At 49.2% G+C, this 24,639-nt stretch overlaps 1 protein-coding gene across 1 annotated transcript in view; it reads right to left on the bottom strand.

Moving 5' to 3' along the window:
- Positions 1–23,165, bottom strand: part of LOC147122127 (cytosolic carboxypeptidase 6-like) — a 112,378-nt gene extending 89,213 nt beyond the window's left edge. The window contains exons 1-2 of the mRNA XM_085978222.1: positions 23,108–23,165; positions 20,613–20,727 (exon numbers count right to left, since the gene is read on the bottom strand). Of these exons, the coding sequence (XP_085834348.1) occupies positions 20,613–20,727; positions 23,108–23,165 (173 nt within the window). The remainder of the gene's footprint in view (positions 1–20,612; positions 20,728–23,107) is intronic.
- Positions 23,166–24,639: the final 1,474 nt, after the last annotated feature.

Below are 24,639 nucleotides of genomic sequence, written 5' to 3' on the forward strand. Positions count from 1 at the left end.
GGCCTCTGCAAGATGTTCATTTTCGCTCTCCTCCTCCTCCTCATCTGAGGAGCCATTTGGTCCTCAGGAATCTGCAAGCCACGACGCTGTGCCATGTTGTGAAGTGCACAGCAAACCACAACAATTCTGGAGACCCTGGCTGCTGAGTACTGCAGGGCTCCACCTGATCTATCCAGGCATCTGAAGTGCATCTTCAGCAAACCAATGGTTTGCTCGATAATGGATCTGGTGGACATGTGGCTGGAGTTGTAGCGCTCCTCAGCTTCGTTGGCTGGCCTCCTCAATGGCGTCATTAGCCACGTCCTCAGGGGATAGCCTCTGTCTCCAAGTAGCCATCTGTTAAGTTGGTCTGGCGGACTGAAGAGCAGAGGCACACTATACTGGCACAGTATGAAGGAGTCATGGCAACTGCCAGGGTACTTGGCACAAACATGCAAAATTTGCTTCTTGTGGTCACACACCAGCTGAACGTTAAGGGAGTGGAAGCTCTTGCGGTTGACAAAAATACCTGGATTGCGATGGGGTGCCTTAAGGGCCACATGTGTGCAGTCAATGATGCCCTGCACCCTTGGAATGCCTGCCAGATTAGCTAATCCAACCACACGCGCCGTGACACTTGCTCGATCCTTGGTGAAATGGATGTGATTGTGCGTGATGGCAAAGAGGGCATTGGTTATCTGCGTGATGCAAGTGTGTGCAGCCACCTGGGAGATGCCGCTGGTGTCTGCTGCTGATCCCTGGAATGAGCCTGAGGCAAAAAAGTTGAGTGCGGTGGTGACTTTGACGGCCACTGGTAAGGGTTGTCTTCTGGGCTGCAGATGTTGTTGCAGCATTGCGCAGATGTCACCCACTACCTCTCGCGAAAGATGGAGCCGCCTTTGGTGCTGCTGCTCAGACATGTTGATGTAGCTGACCCTGTGTCTGTAGACCCTGTTTGGGGGGTATCTCCTGCGCCGACGGGCTTCCATGCAATGGCCCCTTCTGGCCTGTGCAGCTTCAGTTGGGTGAGCAGCAGCATGGCGCTCCTGTTGGTGCTGCTGTTGTTGGTGCTGCTGTTGTTGGTGCTGCTGTTGTTCTTGGTTCTGCCGGTGCCGTGGCTGGTCTTCTTCCTCATCTAATGCCCAGAAGGGAAGGAAATAAATGGCTCCCATGCTTCTGGTATATGCCTCAGTTGAGGAAGCTCTGAGTGAAGGTGGCGAGAGGGGTTTCCCAGGAGGTCACACTGGAGATTGGTGTCAGGCTCCAAACTGCCACAGCTGTGGTTATGCCTTCTAAAAGTTCCCCCAGACTTGAGACAACTAAGTCCTGCCACCTGCAAATGATGGCTGATCAAATCTCCTCTTTAATGTTTGAGCTGCAGCTGATAGTCAGCAATCCATTTGTGCTCCCGCCAGGTTTCACCGTCGTGTTTCAGAACAGGCAAGCTTCACGTGGGAAAAGGGTTAAACTCACAAAGGCCTTTTAAAATGGCATTATAGAGCCAATTTAGTGGTTGTTAAGGGCCTTAACGGCCTATCCCGCCTCTTGGAGGCGGGACGGAGATGGGACCACTAGACATGAATTATTTAAAAATGCTTGGAGGCGGGATGGAGGCGGGCTTGGGCCTGCCCGCCAGTTTATGCAATTTTAACCCCCACATGCCTCCAATCCCGCCTCCACGGCCCAATGAAAATCCTGCCTTTTGTCTTTCCTACGGGTCAATTTGTCAGTCTTGTAAGATTTGCAAAATTTGTGCATCTCCCCGAAGGTTATTATCGGTAAAAGGGACCCTGCGAGGACATTTTTGAATTAAAAAGAGTACCCAAGATGGCGTCCGTGCCTCGTGGCAGAAAGCTTATGAGTCTCCAAAATGGATTCTGCAGCGCAGACAGCTTGGGGGAAATCGAAACTAAGTCTGCAGGTTTCCTGTGAAAAGAACTTTGGGCTAGATTTTCAGTATAGACAGTTTTGGGGCGCTAACCTTAGCGCCCGCCCGAAGTTAGCGCCCGCCCCAAAGTAGCGCCCCGTTGCCGGAAATTCAGTGGCTTCGCCCTAAGAGGTTGGTGGAGCGCTAAAAGAGGCGTTCCACCACTATCTTTAGGCGCTAAGCCGGCGGTGCAGAGCGCAACACCCGAGCTTGGGCGCAGCGCACGGCAGACACTCTGGTGCCAGTGAGCTCTTAAAGGGGAAGGGTGCATGTGTTTTTTTCAAAGGCAGAGTCTGGGGGGGAAAACAGGAGGAGGAGGAGGAGGAGGAGGAGGAGGAGGAGGAGGAGGAGGAGGTGGTGGTGGTGGTGGTGGTGGTGGCCGGAAACATAAATACACCGTTCACAACAACACACTGGATCCTTCCACACAACACATGCAGACTGCCTTTTATAGTGCAGGAGGAGTGCCCTTTAATTTGCGCTCCCCAGGGTGTGTTGCGTTCCATTTTACAAACGCTCTGGACGCCAGCCGCACAATGGGGCGATCCGACTGAAGTTTGGATTCGGGGCGGCCAAAGGGCGTTGCATGAGGATGTGACGTCATTTTCTGCGCGCGCATCCGGGCGGCCGCTAAACTTTGCGCCGGCGCTAACGGGCAACTTAATTTGGGGCGGGGCGCAAACTGCGCTGCGCCCGGGCGCTACACGCATAGCGCCCGAAAATCACTTCTCTTAAGGCGCTAACTGCTGGCGCAAGCAACTGAAAATCTAGCCCTTTGTGTTATGGGACCCAGACAGAACTGTGAATTATGTATTAGACCGAATTGGAGACAGATCTAAATTCAATGAGGCCTACAGTTAAAGCAATCAAACAGTCTGCATACATAATCGGAAACAGATTAAGCACATCCATCGAGGCTGGACAAGCCCATCAAGGACTTTCAGGACAATACGAGTCAATTATCGCACCGGTAGATGCAATTACCGGCCATCTGAAAACCGTCAGTATAGATTGCTACCATTATTTTAACTAGCCCGCCAAAATTAAAACAAAGAACTAACCTGATTTGGCGTGCAGATAAGGGTTTTTCGATGAAGGTATAATTGAAGGCCCCCAGGTAGCAATCGGTGAACTCCTGCTCTGCTCTCCTGCTGCTCTGCTGCTGTGCTGGTGTCGGTACTGCCGCTCCCCGGCTCTTCGGCCCCTCGCCCTCATGGCTGCTGCTCTTCTCCCGTCCCGCGCTTACCCCCTGGCCTTTGCCCGTGCCCTCTCCCACTCTATCTGGACTCGCCCCGGCACCGGGTCGGGTGAACACGGGCAATTCAGGACAGGTGAAGCGGGACGCGATGAGGGGAGGAGGAGGGTAGACCACCGGAGGGAAGGCCAACTGAGGGTAGGCTTCGAATCATCGGGCCTTCAGCCCCAGCTGACCTGCGACTACCTTCATGCAAACTCAAGCTGTCGACGAAGGACCATCCCTGCAAGGTAAAGTACCCAAGCAGAGACTTTAACTTTGGGGTACTCAAACCTGGACAACACCCTTGCAGCACCCGGAGCCCACGTGATGACGGCAGGCTCCAGAAAGCACCAAGAGCGAACCCCGAACCGAACTGCTGTTTTGAGTCTAAAAAAACCCTTTTGATTGGTGAGCATGAATTCTGACCCCTCATAGCTTAACCTAGTTAGGTATAGGGGGTGGGATAAGGATAAGGGGATTGTTAAGATAATTGTTTTCCCTCAATGCGCCGTGTGTTCCCCATTTCTCTGTATAAGTATTAGTATTATTATGGCTCTCTTGTAATTTTTGCCTGTAGAAGTATACACTAGTGATTTTCCATAAGATTGTTTCAAGTTTTCCTCTTCAATAAAAATCTTGGTTTTGTTTGCATCCAACCACCTGTCTACTCAAGTCTTCTCTGCATCGCTGCCTGTATCTAAGTCCGGTGTCCAGAACCCAGGGGGCGAGCGATTCGAACCGCTCAAAGAAGGTAGTCAGAGGCAAAGCCGACTGACCCGAACATGCCTGTGCAAAACCCCCTACAGTCTTTACTTGATCATTTGGTGGAAGATGAAAGTAAAATACTTTTTCATTACTGAGATTTTATCTAGAAAAGATTCCTTCTTGTACCACTGAAATGAGCTTCCTGTAGCTGACCAATGAATGACATTGACAGCACCAATACAGGTTGGCCCGCCCATCCCATTCTCTAAATCGTTTCCTCTTCTGGAGTTTATCTCTTCAGTTTGTATATTTGTTTTACTTTCTTCTTTTATATTTTATCTCCAACAGTTTCTCCCTTTGCTATTGTCTGTCCAACTTTATTTTGCCCATGACATATGATCGTTAATCTGAGAGAAGCATTGACAACAAGGAAGTAGATTAGAAAAGGCCCAGACTTGAACTGAAGCTTAGCAGTAAATTGTGTAATGGAAGAAGGGTTTCGCCAATGGTCTGTTTATCGTGATTGATTTCAGAAAGGTGCATGTCAGCTGATTTTGAATTGGGGAATGTGTGGCAGTGACTTTCAAACAGTGCCAATAATTTGGTAGCTTTAGGTTTTAAAAACATAGGCCTAAAAATTGGCCTCCTTAGCACCTCCCATTATCGCCTCCGGGGGCGATAATGGGGCGCTAACGACTTACGGACCAGGCGTGGCGAAATGAATGACTCCTGCTAAATTGGCCGAGAGGTTTGCGACGGCAGTAACACATTGTGCCACGATCTCCTGCGCCCAGAGATCATGACATTATTGTTCTGCGTATTGCCCCGAACCCGAACTTCGGCTCTGCCCCCTGCAGCATCGCCGGGCAACAACACCGACAGCTGCAGGAAATGTTGTTCGGGAGGCCGGGCGCTTCGGGGGTGCAAGTTAAAGGGGATGTTGCCGCGGTAAGTGTAAAAATTGTTGCAATGCATTATTTCAATTTTTTCCATTTTTCTTCGGCCACGATCGATCAGCTGGAGTGCATGGAGCTGATTGGGCCGGATTGCGGCTGTCGTCGGGGACCAGCTAACTGGTCCCAATGCAAAGCCTGCAGCGATGGCCCTTCCCTTTAAGGGAGGGAAGGAGCCTCGGATCTCGGCAGCACTGCACGGGACATTGTGCAGCACTGCATCACTACCGCCCCTTTAGCGCTCCAGGAAGGAAGTGAAGCGCTTGATTTAGTGCTCCACTTCCTTCCTGGAGTGCTAAAACCAAATTTAGAGAAAGCTGAGAATCATTAGGGTCTGGCGCTAATTTTTACAGCTTTCAAAAGTTAGCGCCCCGCTGAATTTCTCCCCCAATATAACACAGATAAGATTAAATCAATAACACTGCTGAGTTTTACTCACGAACAGGTAACTTCTTCAGTGGAACACACAGTTTGTGTTTTGTCATCTGATATACCTATCAATTCGTCCAATAAAAAGCGACGAGTTAGGAACGTAACTAAAGGTTTTTATTGACTAAATAACAGAGCCCACCCTCGTGGGTGATCGGGTCCAACAAGGAGGAATACCAGCCAGTCGACTACCTTTATACCTGGGCAGGTAGGTGGAGCCATGGGCGGAGTTGGAGGTGGTCAGCCCAGGTATAACAGCGCGACAAGAGGCGACCTCGTACAGTGATACAACAGTGAGAACAGTGATAACAATACAACAGTGATAACTATAGTGTAATGATAGTGAACGATAAAAGTGGTTTACCACATTCACCCCTTGTTTAGATTTGAGTCCGGCGGGGTGAAGTGTACTACCAGTTCTGGTATGTCAGTCTGTCCGGAGGCCTCGTAAGCCTCTCCGATCGTCGCAGCAGCAGTGCTGCATTATCCGGTGTTAATGCTGGTGTCTGCGTGGTCGGCGAAGGCTCGTGGGGTTCCGGCATGCCGTCTACCTGGGCTGGAATTGGGGGGGTGGTGGGGGGGGGTAAAGGTGGTGTCTCCGGAGTGCCCGAGGGTGCGAGGTCTCGTAAGGAGACAGAGTCCTCCCGCCCGTCTGGGTATGCCACGTAGGCGTACTGGGAGTTGGCGTGCAGGAGGTTCACCCTCTCGACCAGGGGGTCCATTTTATGGGCCCTCACGTGCTTTCGCAGCAAGACGGGCCCCGGAGAGGTCAGCCAGGTTGGTAGAGTGGTTCCCGTAGTCGACTTCCTGGGGAAAACAAACATTCGTTCATGGGGGGTGGCGTTAACGGCAGTGCAAAGTAGTGACCGGATGGAGTGCAGCGCTGTCGGGAGGACTTCCTGCCAGCGGGAGGTTGGGAGGCCCTTAGACTTTAAGGCTAAGAGGACGGCCTTCCATACCATCGCGTTCTCTCTTTCCACCTGGCCGTTCCCTCGGGGGTTGTAGCTGGTGGTCCTACTTGCTGCAATACCTCTCGCTAGTAGGAACTGACGGAGTTCCTCGCTCATGAAGGAGGAGCCCCGGTCACTATGTATATAGTTCGGGAACGAATAGGTCGTTCAGGCACTTGATGACCGTGGTACTGGTCATGTCTGGGCAGGGGAAGGCAAAAGGGAAACGGGAGTACTCATCAACGATGTTGAGGAAGTACACATTGCGGTCAGATGACGGTAGAGGCCCCTTAAAGTCGATGCTCAGGCGCTCGAAGGGGCGGATGGCCTTGATCAGGCTTGCTCTGTCCAGCCTATAGAACTGCGGTTTGCACTCGGCGCAGGTCTGGCAGTTCCTGGTCATGGTCCTGACCTCCTCGATGGAGTAGGTCAGGTTGCGGGCCTTAATGAAATGGTAAAGTCTGGTGACCCCGGGGTGGCAGAGGTCGTTGTGGAGGGTCTGAAGTCTATCAATATGCGCGCTGGCGCATGTAATTCGTGAAAGAGCATCAGGGGGTTCGTTCAGCTTACCTGGCCGGTACAAGATATCATAATCGTAGGTGGATAGCTCGATTCTCCACCTCCAGATCTTGTCATTCTTGATTTTGCCCCTCAGCTTGTTATTAAACATGAAAGCAACCGAACGTTGGTCGGTGAGGAGGGTAAATCGTTTGCCTGCCAGGTAATGCCTCCAGCGCCGTACCGCCTCCACAATTGCCTGGGCTTCTTTCTCGACCGACGAGTGTTGGATCTCGGGGCCCTGTAGGGTCCTTGAGAAGAAGGCCACCGGCCTCCCCTCCTGGTTAAGGGTAGCGGCTAGGGCGAAGTCGGATGCATCGCTCTCCACTTGGAAGGGGATGGACTCATCCACTGCGTGCATTGTGGCCTTGGCTATGTCTCCCTTGATGAGGGAGAAGGCCGCGCACGCTTCCTCCATGAGGGGGAAGGATGTGGACTTCATGAGGGGTCTGGCTTTGTCCGCATAATTGGGCACCCATTGGGCATAGTAGGCGAAGAGCCCCAGGGTTCTCTTAAGTGCCTTAGGGCAGTGGGGGAGGGGTAGCTCCATGAGGGGGCGCATTCTTTCGGGGTCGGGGCCGATGAGTCCGTTCTCTACTACACAGCCAAGGATGGCAAGGCGCGAGGTGTTAAACACACATTTCTCCTTATTGTAGGTGAGGTTCAGCCGTTGGGCCGTACGGAGGAATTTCTCCAGATTCACGTCATGGTCCTGCCGGTCGCGGCCGCAGATGGTGACGTTATCTAGATAGGGGAATGTGGCCTGCAGTCCGTTCTGGTCAACCATCCGGTCCATCTCCCTTTGGAAGACCGAGACCCCATTGGTGACACCGAAGGGGACCCTAAGGAAGTGGTATAGGCGCCCATTCGCCTCGAAGGCGGTGTACTGGCGGTCCTCGGGGTGGATAGGGAGTTGGTGGTAGGCCGACTTAAGGTCGATGGTCGAGAATACGCGGTATTGTGCAATCTGATTGACCATGTCAGATATGCGGGGAAGGGGGTATGCGTCCAGCTGGGTGTATCTGTTTATGGTCTGGCTGTAGTCGATGACCAGGCGATTTTTATCGCCGGTCTTAACGACCACGACCTGGGCACGCCAGGGGCTGTTGCTCCCCTCGATAATGCCCTCTTTCAGGAGGCGCCGCACCTCAGAGCTAATGAAGGCTCTGTCCCCAGCGCTGTACCGCCTGCTCTTGGTAGCGACGGGTTTGCAGTCGGGGGTGAGGTTAGCGAACAGGGAAGGTGGCGGCACCTTGAGGGTGGATAGGCTGCAGGTGTTACGCGGTGGGCGGTTTAACATTCGCTGGTTGTCGACTGTGAGTGGGGGGAGGGGTCCACCGTATGCTAGGGTTACACTTTGGAGGTGGGATTGGAAGTCCAGCCCTAGTAGGACGGCAGCGCAGAGCTGGGGGAGGACGAGGAGTTTAAAATTTTTATACTCCGTACCCTTAACCGACAAGGTCACAACACAGTAGCCGCTAATGTCCGTGGCGTGGGACCTCGATGCCATCGAGATTCGGTTGCGCGTTGGCAGGACAGGGAGGGAGTAGTGGCTCACCGTGTCTGGGTGGATGAAGCTCTCCGTGCTTCCGCTGTCGAACAGGCAGGTCGTGGCGTGGCCGTTTACTTTGATGTCCATCATCGACTTGGACAGGTGGTGTGGGCGGGCTTGATCCAGAGTGACGGAGGCTAGTGTGTAGGTAAGTGAGTCGTTGTCGTCTGCGGGCGAGGCGGTCGTCGGGTCCGGAGGCCCGGTGGCAGTCGGGCGTGGTGGGTAAAATGGCGTCTCCCACGAGGTAGGACAAAATGGCGGAGAAGATGGCTGCTCCCATAACTCACATGAGGCACTATTGGGGTCGGTTGCCTTGATCAAAGATGGCCACCCCCATGGCTCACGTGTGGGGATGCTGGCCTCAGTTGCCTTGAAAGAAGATGGCCGCCCCCACAGTTCGCATGAGGCACTGCTGGCCTCTGAAGATCCGCTCCTGCAGGCCTTAGAGAAGTGGCCTTTCTTCCTGCAGGTTGAGCAGGTAGAGTTCCTGGCTGAGCAGCGCGACCTCGGGTGCTTCTCCTGGCCGCAGAAGAAGCAGCCGGCGGCCCGATCGCGGGTGCCCGATGTCGGAGCCGGTACCGGGGGTGGCGGTCCCGGTCGGGTCCGGGACGCCGACGCTGAGGTAGGTCCCGGGGGCGGTGCTGCGAAGGGTATTGCGGTAGGGGTCGGGCCCGAGTCCCAGGGTCGCGAGCAGTACCTGGAAAACGCCTCCTGGTCCTGATGGGCCACCTCTAGGGAGAGAGCGAGGGCTTCAGCTTTGTCCAGGTCGAGGTCTTTAGCTTCAAGCAGTCTTTGCCGTGAGTGGTCGGACCGTAGGCCTTTCACAAAGGCATCGCGGATATTATCTTCCGTATTTTCAACAGCCGTCACCGCTTTAAAGTCACAGTTCCTGCCGAGTGCTCTTAGCGCCCGTAAAAATTCAGCTACAGACTCTCCTGGCTGTTGCGGGCGGGATCTTAGGAGGTGCCTGGTGTACATGTAATTTACCGGGCTCCGGTACTGCTGTTTCAGTAGGTTGATAGCGGCCTCGTATGTAGTCGTGTCCTGGATGAGTGCGTATACTCTCGGGCTCGCTTGGGCGTTCAGAACTCTTAGTTTGGATCTCTGAGGGACGCCGGATTCTTCCAGGTAGGATTCGAAGCAGCCCAGCCAGTGTTTGAAGTCGAGGGCTGAGTTTGCTGCCTGTGGGTTTAGATCCAGGTACGGTGGTTTGAGGGCTTGTAGCCAAGCCGGCTGGTGTGGCTGGTGTAGCCCGGTGTCTGAAAGCTGCTGTGGCTGTGCTTCTGGGAGGGCTTCTGGCTGGCCAGTAGTAGACATCTTTAAAATTTAGTCAATAAAATTGATATACCTATCAATTCGTCCAATAAAAAGCGACGAGTTAGGAACGTAACTAAAGGTTTTTATTGACTAAATAACAGAGCCCACCCTCGTGGGTGATCGGGTCCAACAAGGAGGAATACCAGCCAGTCGACTACCTTTATACCTGGGCAGGTAGGTGGAGCCATGGGCGGAGTCGGAGGTGGTCAGCCCAGGTATAACAGCGCGACAAGAGGCGACCTCGTATAGTGATACAACAGTGAGAACAGTGAGAACAATACAACAGTGATAACTATAGTGTAACGATAGTGAACGATAAAAGTGGTTTACCACATCATCATCTTCTTTTGTTATTGGTAACAAATATTATTTGACAGCATTGCGACAGTGTTTTTTCTACCTTTTATTTTATATGTCTGAATATTATATAAAAATGATTTTGTTAGATCAAAATAAATTAAAACAACTGGGATGTGAACTATGAGTCACAGAAGTATTTGGCCACTGACAGATAGACAATCTATTTTAAGAAATGGACATCAAAGTCAAATTAAGTGCCACTTGTTCAGTGCACAATACAATATGTGATCTTTCAGTAATAATTTCTGCATCAGCTACTTTGCACTCAATTTTTAGTTAAATGTTACACAGAGCAATCAGCTGCAGAGGCTGCAGTGACTGCACCGACAAACATATTTGCTCATTTGTGACTTGGTCACTGTCAGCTTTTCAGATATAATTTTTCAACTTACAGATACAAGATATTTTAGAATGTCTGTTAGAAACAAGAGTCACCTCTGAATTTTGTTTTTTTTGCTTTCAACTGGAAGTCAAAAGAAGTCAGGTTCATTTGTTATAAGTGCTCAAGACTGTCTCAGGGTGTAAGAGCTTATAGAGTTGAGCTGCAGAACCCTAATGGCAATTAGATCATCCAGTGTAATGTCACTATAGTTCTATGTTGGCTTTGTGACCTGGCTTAGTGACACTGTGGTCACTGATTGAATGATAAAGTGCATGCTTAATAAAAATGGACACCTTTTCGAACGCAGATTGCTAAACAATTATAGGATAACTAAGATCAATGTGTAGACAGTGAGGCAAAAGATGCATGAGGAGTGTCAATAAGGTCTGGTTATCGCGCGTCAATGTTACAAACTCTAAGGCCGCGATTTCCCCTAAAATCAGCGGGCGACGCCAGTGGCGGGTCCTGACCGCGCTGCTGGCTCCAGCCCACTGTGTAGAATGATTTTACGTTGATTGGGCTTGTTTAGCCAGCCCAGCGCGTTTGCCGGCCAATTAAAGGAAGTAGGTCTGATGATGTCATTTAATGACGCGTCATCAGCCGGTTTCCTTAAAGGAACCATGCACAAATTTATTTTGACAGTTGTGCTGTCAGTGTTCTACAGCATTGAGGTGCTGCAAGCACTGACAAGCACTGCACAGAGGTGCACAGCTGCACCCAGGTTCTCCGGTGACTCCCTCCATATGCTTATGGAGGGAGTCACTGCATGCAGGGAGGTTCTTTTCCCTTGCAATGGGTGGAAGAGACCTCCCCAGGAGACCAAGGCAGCCTGGTTGCACATTGCACAGGAGGATACAAGGAGGGATGTCATAAGGAGGACCTAGCTGCAGTGGCGCAAACCTTTCAATGATCTCAGTAGATCACGAAACGTTACTGCAAAGCCACTCATCACACCCCATCACGCTGCCTTCCCTACCCTACTCCTGCACATTCTTACTCACACCAACTTATCTTGCACCTCCACTCATCCCTCTCTATCTACATTATCATTTCCCCATCACACTAGCCACCCTCCACACGCACCCTCATCCTAGTCCAATCATACCAACTAACAACACACAAGGGTAGGCACTTGTGTTTTAGCCAATGTTCATGTAAAGTTTCTGTTAATGTGGTGTCAAACATTGAAACTTTTATTTTCAACATGTTGTGTTCTTTTACAGATCTGTGTGCACCTTTGGAAGTGGCTTAGTGAGTTGCAGTGAATGATGAGACATAACGGTACCCCCGCAATGGTCATGAGTATGAAAGGAATGGCTTGGGCATTGTAGGGATGCTTTATGGTGTTGGTGTGGGGTGGTGTCAACCTGGCGCATCATGTGGCGTACAGCGTCAATTGAAGTAAATCTGGCCATGGCGAGGCCATCCCTGGCATCCTGGGCATCAAAGGGGTCAGGTGCTGGTGCCCTCTGTCCTGTGTGGCATCAGTTGATTGTGGAGAAGGTTGGTGTTGTTGTTGGTGCTGCTGGTGTTGGGGCTGATTGTGGTGGGATTCTCAGGACCAAGGTGAGATAGTTTCAAGGGCACTGATGCTGATGTAATAGATGGCAGGTGAACTTGAGATGACAAAAGCGATCTGTCAATGGTGAGAGAGATTGTTCCAATGAGGTGACACTGGATAGAGAGTTTGCTCCAAACACTTGCTACCTGCATAAAGCTCAATCTGTCTTCCAAATGCAGCAAGCAACATCTTCTGAGCTTGGGAAGTGAACAGCTGTGAGATGGGAGCTGTTATAGCACATTTTCAGCTGTCAAGTAAATAGATGGTTCCATGGTCATACAACTCTCGATCTCCTTACCTGACGTGATCCTCGATCAGCATGGACCCTGTGAGTGACCTTGTGAAATGGTAAGGTGAGCTCAAAATACTTTATAATGGGCTTTAACAAGGTCATAATGGCCTGAATTGCCACACCCGCAGCTGCGTGTTGGGTCTGTTCAACCCTGACAGACCCGATATCTGGAAAAGTTGCATGGCAGCGTGTTGACAGCAGGGTCCTGACCCGCTGTCAATAAAAAAAAATTCCCACCCAACCCGCCACCGAACGTGCCCACTGAACCCCCGAAAAATTCTCCCTTAAGAGTTAAGTTGATAAGAGAAGATGTGCAATGATTCATCGAATTCTGGTACAGCAGAAAATTCAAAATGAACCTTCTTTTTCGGTTATGGCCTTGTGATAGTAGCCAGTATTTATTACCATCAAGGCCCCATATGTTCATATCACAGAATCTTCACAGTGCAGATAGAGGCCATTTCGGCCCATCGAGCCTGCACCGACACATATCCCACCTGTGATGAAATATATTCCATTCATCACTGCCTGTTTTCTGTGTCTTGTAACTGCCTGCTTTCTGTGTCTTTTCCCTTCCCCCAGTCCTCATGTATTATGTATTGGAATGTGCTGGAATTGGTTGTGTGCAGGGCTCCGCCCATACCTGGCTCCTTTGTAATCTAAGTCAGTCGGGCATCAGCCTCCTGAAGGAAGGCATCTCTCTAGTTTACGTGTGTTATGTTCTAAGTTAATAAAAGCCTTACTTTTGTTCTGCTAACTTCGAGTCTCGGAATAATTGAGGCACATCAATATTATTAACTTAAATTTTCAACACTATGGATCAACTCCTGAAACCCGAACGTTTGGATTTGGATCAACATGCTCCGGACGCATCAGCACGCTTCGGACACTGGTTTGACTGTATGGAATTCTTCCTGGACAATTCCGCAGCCGTCAAAGACGCTACGGACACTGCGAAGATGAGACTCGGAATGCTACGGAATTGGGTAAGCCACCGGGTTTACCCCCTCATCCAAGACGCCGATACGTACCTGGCCGCCTGCAACATCTTAAAGGCGCATTACCAGCAGCCTACGAATGAGGTGTATGCTAGGCATCTACTCGCTACTCGTGCACAGCGACCTGGGGAATCGGTGGAGGAGTTCCTAAGCATCCTGAAAAAGCTTGGCAAGGACTGTAAGTGCCGAGATGTAAAAGCCGCAGTGTACACCGACGAGCTTGTTCGCGATGCCTTTATCACAGGCCTCAGCTCCACTCACATCCGGCAAAGACTGCTGGAAAAAACGGAGTTGGACCTGAAACAGGCTGCGGACACCGCGCGGTCCCTGGAGATGGCCCAGAGAAACTCGGACGCCTACTCTTCAGCCCGCGCCGCCCACGCCGCCACGTGTGCGCCGAGGGCGCCGCCATCTTGGAAGGCATCTTCCCCGCCCGGCAGCCCGACACCGGCGGGGCCCAGCTCTCCCCCCAGAAGCCCTACGACAGCCGCGACGCGTCAAGGACCCAACTGCTACTTCTGCGGGCAGCCAAAGCACACCAGAAACCTGTGCCCGGCGAAAGGCACCACCTGCTTTAAGTGCGGTAAGAAGGGGCACTTCGGGAAGGTGTGCAGAGGGAACCCCGCCGGAAAACCAACCGCCGGAAAACCCGCCACCGCCGCGTGTGCGCCGTGGGAGCGGCCATCTTGGACGCCATCTTGCCCGACCTCGTGGGGTCCGCCATCTTATGAGCAGACAGCGTGGACGCCATCTTGTCTCGATCAGGGCCCTACAGTGGCATCGGTCACAGTGGACCAGACCAGGCCGCACCCGCTATCCAAATCAATGGTGGACATCGAGGTAAACGGGTGCCGGGTTAAATGATTAATTGACAGTGGAAGCACGGAGAGTTTTATCCACCCTGAACTGGCACAACAACTCTCCCTAAAGGTGGTCCCTGCTCAGGGTACCATCTCGACCATTCTGGGTTACTGCACGGTACAATTGTGCATTAACGGAACTGTGTATGATAATTTTAAAGTATTAATCATGAAGAATCTATGTGCGAGCGTGATCTTGGGTTTGGATTTCCAGTGCAACCACCAAAGCATCACGCTCAAGTACGGTGGGTCCCAGCCGCCCCTCACAGTGTGCGGTCTGGCTACCCTGAAGGTAAAGCCGCCTTCGCTATTCGCGAACCTTACCCCTAACTGCCGGCCAATAGCGACCAAAAGCAGGAGGTACAGTTGGGAGGACAGGCGGTTTATCGCAACCGAGGTAGACAGGCTCCTGAAAGAGCGCATTATTGAACGCAGCAACAGCCCGTGGCGCGCCCAAGTGGTAGTGGTAAGGGGTAGCGAGAAGAAACGGATGGTGATCGACTATAGTCAAACGATCAACAGGTACACCCTACTAGACGCCTACCCGCTACCCCGCATATCAGAAATGGTGAACCAAATCGCCCAATACCGGGTGTTCTCCACCATCGACCTCAAGTCAGCGTACCACCAGCTCCCTATCAGACCAGAGGACCGCCCGTACACCGCCTTCGAGGCGAACGGACGCCTCTACCAATTCCTCAGAGTCCCCTTTGGGGTGACGAACGGGGTCTCGGTCCTTCAGAGGGAGATGGATCGCATGGTCGATGACCACCACTTGCAGGCAACCGTCCCCTACCTCGACAACGTCACCATCTGCGGTCACAACCAGCAGGATCACGACTCGAACCTCGAGAGGTTCCTGAAAACCGCACAAAAACTCAACCTCACCTATAACGAGGACAAGTGCGTTTTCAACACCACGCGCCTCTGCATACTGGGCAGCGTGGTGGAGAATGGGGAAATCGGACCAGACCCCGACCGATTGCGCCCCCTACGGGAGCTGCCCCTGCCCAACACTCCCAAAGCCCTGAAAAGGTGCCTGGGGTTATTTTCTTACTATTCCCAATGGGTCCCCAACTACTCCGACAAAGCCCGCCCCCTCTTGAAAGCATCCTCTTTTCCGCTCTCTGCTGAGGCCCACGCCGCCTTCAAAAGCATTAAGCAGGATATTGAGCGGGCCACGCTACAGGCAGTGGTCGAGAACACTCCATTTCAAGTGGAAAGTGATGCGTCCGACTTTGCCTTGGCGGCCACACTCAACCAGGCAGGGCGGCCCGTAGCTTTCTTCTCGAGGACCCTCCAAGGGCCCGAGATCAGACACTCCTCCGTGGAAAAGGAGGCCCAAGCCATCGTGGAGGCAGTGCGCCACTGGCGCCACTACCTAGCCGGCAAACGCTTCACCCTACTTACCGACCAGCGGTCGGTAGCGTTTATGTTCAACAATAAACAGAGGGGGAAGATTAAAAATGATAAGATTCTTAGGTGGCGGATCGAGCTCTCCACTTTCGAGTACGACATCATTTACCGGCCAGGGGCCCTTAACGAATCCCCTGACGCCCTCTCACGAGGGATGTGTGCCAGCGCCACCGAGGATCGGCTACAGACCCTCCACAACGACCTCTGCCACCCAGGGGTCACGCGGCTGTTCCACTTCATAAAGTCCCGTAACTTACCCTACTCGATTGAGGAAGTTCGGTCTCTGACCAGGAACTGCCGCACTTGCGCTGAGTGCAAGCCTCGGTTCTGCCGCCCAGATAGAGCCCACATAATCAAAGCTACACGGCCCTTCGAGCGGCTCAGCTTAGATTTCAAGGGCCCCCTCCCGTCCGTCGACCGCAACGTTTACTTCCTGAACATTGTGGACGAATACTCCCGTTTCCCATTCGCCTTCCCCTGCCCAGACATGACCAGTGCCACGGTCATTAAATGCCTCAACAGCCTGTTCTGCCTGTTCGGTATGCCGAGCTATATCCACACGGATAGGGGGGCGTCCTTCATGAGTGAGGAGCTACGCCAGTACATGCTGTCCAAGGGGATCGCCACGAGCCGTACCACCAGCTACAACCCCCGGGGTAATGGCCAGGTGGAGCGAGAGAACGGGACAGTGTGGAAAGCAGTCACTCTAGCTCTAAGGACCAAGGGCCTCCCTATCTCCCGCTGGCAGGAAGTCCTCTCGGATGTGCTCCATTCGATACGGTCGCAATTGTGTACGGCCACTAATGCCACGCCTCATGAACGAATGTTTGTCTTTCCTCGGAAATCCACCTCAGGCGTATCCATGCCGTCATGGCTCTCCACCCCAGGTCCGGTACTCGTGCGAAGGCATGTGAGGGGCCACAAGACGGACCCTCTCGTGGAGCCAGTACACCTACTCCACGCCAACCCCCAATACGCATATGTCCGGCACGCCGACGGAAGGGAGGACACCGTGTCCATAAAAGACGTCGCCCCAGCCGGCATCGACAACAACCACGGCAATAGCAGCGACGACGATCACAGCAACCCTTACCCACCCACTACTCTTTCATCACCCCCGGAAGAACATCGACCAACGGCACCCCCACCAACTACCCCTTCAACAACCCCGGCGGCACCCCCGGCAGAGACCCAGGAGGCTACCGGGGACACCCAGCCGACACCCGCGGCACCACAACAGCCACGTCGGTCGCAGAGGACTATCAAACCCCCGAACAGACTAAATCTATAGAAGGGGTGAATGTGATGAAATATATTCCATTCATCACTGCCTGTTTGCTGTGTCTTGTAACTGCCTGCTTTCTGTGTCTTTTCCCTTCCCCCAGTCCTCATGTATTATGTATTGGAATGTGCTGGAATTGGTTGTGTGCAGGGCTCCGCCCATACCTGGCTCCTTTGTAATCTAAGTCAGTCGGGCATCAGCCTCCTGAAGGAAGGCATCTCTCTAGTTTACGTGTGTTATGTTCTAAGTTAATAAAAGCCTTACTTTTGTTCTGCTAACTTCGAGTCTCGGAATAATTGAGACACATCACCACCCTATCCCCATAACCCCACGTATTTAATCCCCTAACACTAAGGGTCAATTTATCATAGCCAAATCAACCTAACCTGCACATCTTTGGACTGTGGGAGGAAACCAGAGCACCTGGAGGAAACCCACGCAGACACAGGGAGAATGTGCAAACTCCACACAGACAGTCGCCCGAGGACAGATTTGAACCCGGATCCCTGGCACTGTGAGGCAACAGTGCTAACCACTATGCCACCTTCACTTTACAGACAAACACAAGCACATTTACCAGAACCACACAATTGCATCTGGGGAACTACTTCATAATACAACATGACAATGACATCAAACAAACCCTACTGCTTGTGGAGAACATCAGAGAGAAGAAATAGATCAGTGTAGTTAAACAGTCTGCTCAGTATCCAGAGTTAAACCCAACAGATTGGTTGTGGCATTATCTGATCATTTGTGTCAATGGCACAGAATCCAACATATCTGCTAGCAATTATGTCAAAGAATGACAAACATCCTATAGTCAGTTCTGCCAGTCATAGGCTAATCTCATGGCCGTTCAACTGCAGGCTACAATCAAAGACGAGCTTGTCAACGGTAGCTACTGTTTGGCAAACCAATGCAGACACTAAATTGTTCTTGAAAATTATTTGTATTGTTAATCAATTAATTCTTTCAAAAAAGGCAAACACATTTAATATGGGCTTCTTATGCATAAATAATTAAGCATACACTAAACAAAGCAAGATAAAATTATATATACTATAGCTGCAACATTAATTTTATTGGTCTGGATTTTCTGGGGCCTATGACCGTGTACGCAGTCATAAGTGCCCCGCAAGTTTCGGGTTTCCACATGCGATCCAGATGCACGAAAACCCAGAACCTGCGATCTGTCAAGTTTCAGCTTGACAGGTCATACAAATCCGAAGGAAATGGACATTCACTAGCGCAGCGTTGGGCTATTTGCCCAACTACTGTCCAGCAAATGCCCAAGAAATTCTTACGCCTGGTAAAAGCAAGCATAAGGCCCTCTTTTTCCAGTCTAAGGGTTTAAATAAATATTAAAATAATTTTTAAAAAATCATTTAAACATTCAAAAGCCTTTAAAAATACTTTAGGTTATTTTTGGCCCCTTTAAGGATGTTTAAATTTATTTTTCAAAAAATTAAATTTGTTTTAAATGTTTAATTAAATTGTATTTTAATTAATTTTAAACATGTGATGATTTACTTTTATTTAGGTTGTGTGAAAATGTATTTTTTATGTGATTCCTATTATGCTTATAGGGATTCTGTACGTAAATGCAATCGCCATAAGCATAATGGGAATCCCCCTTTTTGATTGGTTGGGCCGGCCCACGTGATCCCAGGGACGCTTGCGAAACGCATGCACTCCTGGGATATGTGGGCCTTTACGCAGGCGTATGCCTGCAGGCCCAGGAGTGCGAGTCTTCATAGGTCCAGGGCCATCAGGTAAGTACGGATCTTACTTGCAATTCAGAGGCATTCGCCCGCGGCAAGCCTCCGGCCATAATTTCCGTTCCATTATAAACACTACTGCTCCTATAAGGATATGATTCAGCTGAACATTTAAAGCTGCCAGTTCTTGATCATCCAGAATCAAAAAATAAATCTGTTTAAAGGGGGAACAATGTTAAATTAGGCTCAGCATTAAAATAATTACTGTCCACATATGCTGTGATTCAGTGCAGTCCAGATGTTTTTGTTTTCTCATATTATGAGATTTTAATAACTTTATGTATTCAATCATCAAGAAATTTTCAACAGCTTTGAATCCACTGGATGTTAAAAGTTATGGCATCAGTATTTGGAACAGCCTTAGAGCTAGTTGCTGAGAAAGGGAACATTAGCCCGAAATTTCATCAATCCCATTTACACCGAAATTACGCTGAAATTTACGCCAGTTTCTATGCCGATCTTGTCCATGGTAACATACACTTAACTTTCCTATAGAACTTATTTGCCTACGTTGTAACATAAAAACTGGCGTTATACAAGCACATATGCAGCGGCATCAAAAGTGGCAATAGTATGGGTGTAAACATAACTTGGGAGCGGCACAAATGATTGAGGAAATTTGCATGTAAGGTTCCAGCACAAGTCACTTTCATGCAAATTTCCTCAGTAATAACCAGTTCAATGCAGTCTTACGCCATAGTTGCGCCGAAAATAATGAGGAAATTCTGGGCAATTGTTTCTTTCAGTATCAGTTATTGACCAAATGGTAACTTATGAGAACAAATGAATTGTTTAGTACAGTTTACTATTTCCTGCTTTATAATTTAACAGCTAGAATGAAGCATTTTACATCAATTACTGGATGTAAATGTTTGGGGAATTCTTGGAATTAAGACAAATTAGCACAGTTTAACAATTCAGAAGTTGTTTATGTACTGGCTTGCTTTTTACAGCACCTTTATGATTAATCATTTCTAACATAAGTATATGAAGGGTTAAAAATGAAAGCCATACATCTAAGAATTCATTCACGCTACAACTGTAGCGTCACTGCAAATCAGTTTTCCTTTGCACCAACTCTAGAGTCACAGAGTAAATGCAGCCCTGGCATCAGTGTTCAATTAGATACCTAAAACAAGTTGAATGAGACTACCTGGAGGAAATAGTATCATTCTACTTCCCTTCAGAGTCAGTTTGGGCCTTGGTAGCTGATTTACACTCAAAGACTATAATAATAATAATTAACTTTATTGTCATTGTTAGTGCACAAGTGCAGTACAACGAAATGTAGGCTTGCGGCTCCCGAGAGTGTACATTTAGATTAAGACATTTAAACATTCAACATTCATTTGGCTTGTAATACATTAACATAAACATAACCATAATAAAGTGCATTGGCAGATGTGCAGGCTTTAGAGTTTATTTGTGGAGTTCAGTAGGATGACAGCCCTGGGAAAGAAGCTGTTCCTAAATCTGGCCGTTCGGGTGCGAATGCATCTGTAGCGTCTCCCAGATGGCAGGAGGGTGAACAGACTGTGGCTGGGGTGGGTAGGGTCTTTGATGATGGTCCGTGACCTCCGTAAACAGCGTTTCTGGTATATGTGCTCTATGGTCGGTAGCCGGGTGCCGGTAATGCGTTGGGCAGTTTTGACTACCCGTTGCAGGGTTTTCCGGTCATAGTAGCTACAGCTGCCATACCATACTGTGATACAGTTCGTCAGGATGCCCTCTATTGTGCAGCGGTAAAAGTTAGAGAGGATCAGGGGTGACAGGTTACATCCCTTCAGCCTCCTTAGGAAATATAGGCGCTGCTGGGCCTTCTTCACCAGAGAGGAGGTATTGAGGGACCAGGAGAGGTCTTCCGTGATGTGGACTCTGAGGAACTTAAAGCTGTCCACCCTTGACTAGCCAGTGTGGAGTGGTTTCAGCTTTGCACCAATATTAAACTTGTGGAGTGTGAATGTCACCTAAAATATACATTTTCTTCTAACTTCCAACACAGAAACTTAGCAGTAAAATGTTAAAATGAGAAGTGTTTTGTTTAAAATATGCAATGTAATGATTTTTACTCACCTATAGTTGCCTAAAAATACTCCATCAGGATTGAGCATAGGTACTATTTTAAAGACCAGAACATCCCGTAGACCCTTGGCTACTGAGTGCTGACTGACAAGAAAATCAATAAAACCTAGAAGGAACAAAAAAGTATAATATTTTTCACAGTATTGTAACAATGGCCCTTATCACTGTACACAAATTTCTGATATCAGACCTTTTCTGAGATTACTGACTAATCTGGAAAGTTATTGCTTTTTTTTCAGATAAAGGATTGACCTTGCTGCAGACTGAAATTCATGAGGAATACACTATCCACATTAAGTTGCACAATTTCTAACCTAACAGACCCATGGGAATCAGTCCTTGAAAGAAAAGTCATGTAGCAAGAGATTTTAAATATTTCAGCTGTGTTAGTGGTGGCAAGGTATGCTGACTGAAAACTTAACCTGCCTTGCAATTGAAATCTATCAAATATAGAGTTCAACAGAGAGCTGGAAAATACCACTGAGCCAACAGTGAGTTACTTTTCAGCTGAAAAACAAAGCAAATTTCCAGCTTGCAAATTACATTAGTGTTTATTCCTCTATCTTTAATTTTTGGCTTCTTTCTTTGCTTCTCTGCTGCAACAGATCATTTGTGGTGTATTGTAGCCCTCATCTTTCCTGTTAATCAGCAATACTAAAAATTCATATCATTCTTTTACACAATTAGAAACTGGCTAAAATTAAACTAAAATGTTTAAAATTAGAATTATTCTATTATTTTATTAGGATCCTTTCACTCGCTTGTATATTTAAAAAGTTCTTCTCACACTTCTAAGACATTAACAGAACTATAGTTTTAAATCTTGTACTGTATATGAAGCTCTTCTTTATTCTATTTAAAATGAAATACTGTACTGCACACAATGTAAAAAAAATCTAGCTGCAATAACAGATGGATTCTAGATGAGTGATGCACTTCTTTTACATTTAGACACGCAACACTTTTATTCAAACTAGTTTAATGTAACTTAAGAATGATAGCAAAATAATACAACAGAATCACTCCATCATTTTATATCAAAATACTGAGTACGTGGTCCTTTGCTAAGATCAAGTACCCATAACAAAAAATTCTCTTTCAGTAAACAGATAACAGCTTTGATCCTTCTTTCACTTTTCAATGTCTTCTTTTCTTTCATTTTTGAATGGTTCAATTGTGAAATACAAGAATTGTATGCACTGACTGGAGAATAAATGTGCTTTATAGTAGTACTGGGGCACAGTTGCAGAGATATATCAGCTGATCAGATAGCTCTGCTTCAGAAGTGCACCTAGTAGACAGTACATTCAGAAGTCATCAGTGTCATTTCACAGAGCACACAAACCAGAAGTATACCACTCAAAGTCGCTACAGACTTACTGGGGTGGGGGGGCAGGTAAAAGCGGAGTGAGCTTGAACTTGGAGCGTGTTTCTGGTGCGAGTTTATTTCCTGTCCACCAGTGGCAACAAGACACATTTTAATTTGTGTGATTTTAACCACTGGGCCTCATTTAAACCATGGACGCCTCCCAACTGCCCCTCCCCTCCAGATTCCCAGGGACCATTCGTATGGGTCCCTGACTGCAGCCTCCTGCCGCAAAATTCTCACTCTTGCCTGCCGACCAGGTAATGATTCTGGCTGGGTTCGGGTGACATTCCAGGAGCATTTATTTACATCAGACTCTGCTGTTAAGATCATCGGGGCCTCTACATCCCAAAAACTCTGGGTCGCCGCCGCTTTGGGGCTCGCACGCATTGTCCCGCCCCCTTTTAAAAGTCAAAGCCTGGGTCTCAGCAAGAAAAGACAAAAAATTAAGAGGCCAAAACTGGTCTAGAAATGATTAAATGGATTTGTTTACCACCTAGCAACCGTGGGTGCTCATTTATTAGGCAGCAATTAAAAGTGTTGAGTGCTCAGTGTAAAGGGTGCAAAATGACACACAAGACATTACCAGATCACTTTTGTGGCATTATCATGATTTATAAGCTTAATCCTATTTCAGGTGGGAGCTTCCTATTCAACCACTGGAAATGTGAATCATACACAAAAGTGGTGCAGACCCAACAGTATGGACTGGATTTTCTCAGCCCCGAGGAGGCAGGTATGGAGGCGGGACTGCCGGGAAAGTTGCAGAATTTGGGGGCGGGTGGCAAACCCGCCCCCAACCCGCCTCCGTGCCCTCTTGCCAGGAGGTGGGAAGCCGTGCTGCCCCGGGTCCCATCTCCTTGGAGGCAGGAAGGGATTAAAGCCTATTAACTGCCTGTTAACAGGGAGTTAACAGGCAGAAAATAGGATTATCCCCATTTTTCGTCCTGAAGTGCGAGCTTCCCGACTTGGGGGAACCTTGCCGGGGTGTAGGAGGTGAGTTGGAGGTCTGCGGGAGTCGGAGGGGTCTGAAAGTGCGACGTAGAGGTGAGTAATGGGTGCAAGTGTGGAGTGGTAAGTATGTGAGGTGAGTGTAAAGTGTTAGAAAATGTTAACTTACCTTTGTTTCTACCTACATCCAACAGCCACCATGGAGCCTGAGCCCCCGACATCTCCATTGTAGAGATCACAGACTGGCTGATGCATCCTCCAATCCAACAGCCAGCTGATTTTTGCAAAGTAGAAAGGTTTGATGAGTCCTGAACACTTGGGGCTGGATTTTGATTCTGGAGGCAGGACTACAACTTTCGGGGTTGTAGTCCCGCCTCCATCGAGTTGTGGCCAACCCACGCGATTTTCACTTGATTGACCTTGTTGAGCCCGCCCAGTGGGCTCAGCAGGCCAATTAAGGGCCACCCGGCAACAGGTGACGTCACAGATTGCCATTTCATCTGTCAAGAACTTTTGACAGATGAAATATCAGCATTTGACAGCTCTTTGAAGCTGTCAAACACTGACAATCTGTACACTAAATTAATTCCTTCCTCTCAGGCTGATTTAGAGATCTCTCCAGAACAGAAAGCTGAATACTGCAACTTTTGACAGCTCGCAGCCATTCTGCTTTCTGTGCCGGTGAGATGAGGGACTCCCGAGACCTGAAGGAAGGAAGGCTGTAAAGGTAAGTAAAGGTAAGTAAAACTTCTTTAAACACTTTACACACACCAAACACACTTACCTCTTCACTCATGCACCCATCACTCACCTGAACACCGGACATCTCGAACCCTCCAAGTCCTTCAGCCCGACGGCCCGCCTCGCTAACTTGGCGTGGTTTGGAGCCGTCGGGAATCCCACACTTCAGCAATAAAAATAGAGATTCGGCTGAAAACTGCCTGTTAACTACCTGTTAACAGGCAGTTAATTGGCACTAATCCCCTTCCCACCTCGGGGAGGCGGGTCCCAGCACAGGTTGGGTATCCGCCTCCTTTGAAACTGGCATGGAGGTGGGTTGGGGACGGGATGGGTTCGTGCCCCCCGATTTTGAGATTTTAACCCCCCACACGCCTCCAACCCCGCCTCCACGGCCCAATGAAAATCCTGCCCAAGGACTCATCAAACTACACTGAATGTCAGTGTTTGACAGCTTCACAGAGCTGTCAAATGATGACATATCTTCTTTCAAAAGTTCTTGACAGATGACACGTCATACGCGCTCTGTCACTGATTTCCCCCTAATTGGCCTGTGGAGCCCGCCGGCAGGCTTAACAAGGTCAATCAGGGGAAAATCCCGCTGGTTGGCTAGAAGCTGATGGAGGCGGGACTGAAACCCGACAAGTGGGAGTCCCGCCTCCAAAAACTTCCCATTCAGAAAATCCAGCCCTATATGTTTATGAAAGCAAAATACTGCGGATGCTGGAAATCTGAAATAAAAACAGAAAATGCTGGAAATACTCAGCAGGTCAGGCAGCATCTGTGGAGAGAGAAACAGAGTTAATGTTTCAGGTCGGTATATGTTTATGCCCCTGCTTCCACAATGTGACACCTGCTGAATTGGTACAAATGTGATGGTAATGGCTGGAAAATCGACCGCTGTGTCCAAACCAATTTTTTTTGCGGAGGCCTCCTGATTTGTCCAAACCATCTGATGGTTTA

The sequence above is a fragment of the Somniosus microcephalus genome, chromosome 3, assembly GCF_052327205.1.
Source record: "Somniosus microcephalus isolate GS21.2 chromosome 3, FLI_Smic_1.0, whole genome shotgun sequence".
Classification (NCBI taxonomy): domain Eukaryota; kingdom Metazoa; phylum Chordata; class Chondrichthyes; order Squaliformes; family Somniosidae; genus Somniosus; species Somniosus microcephalus.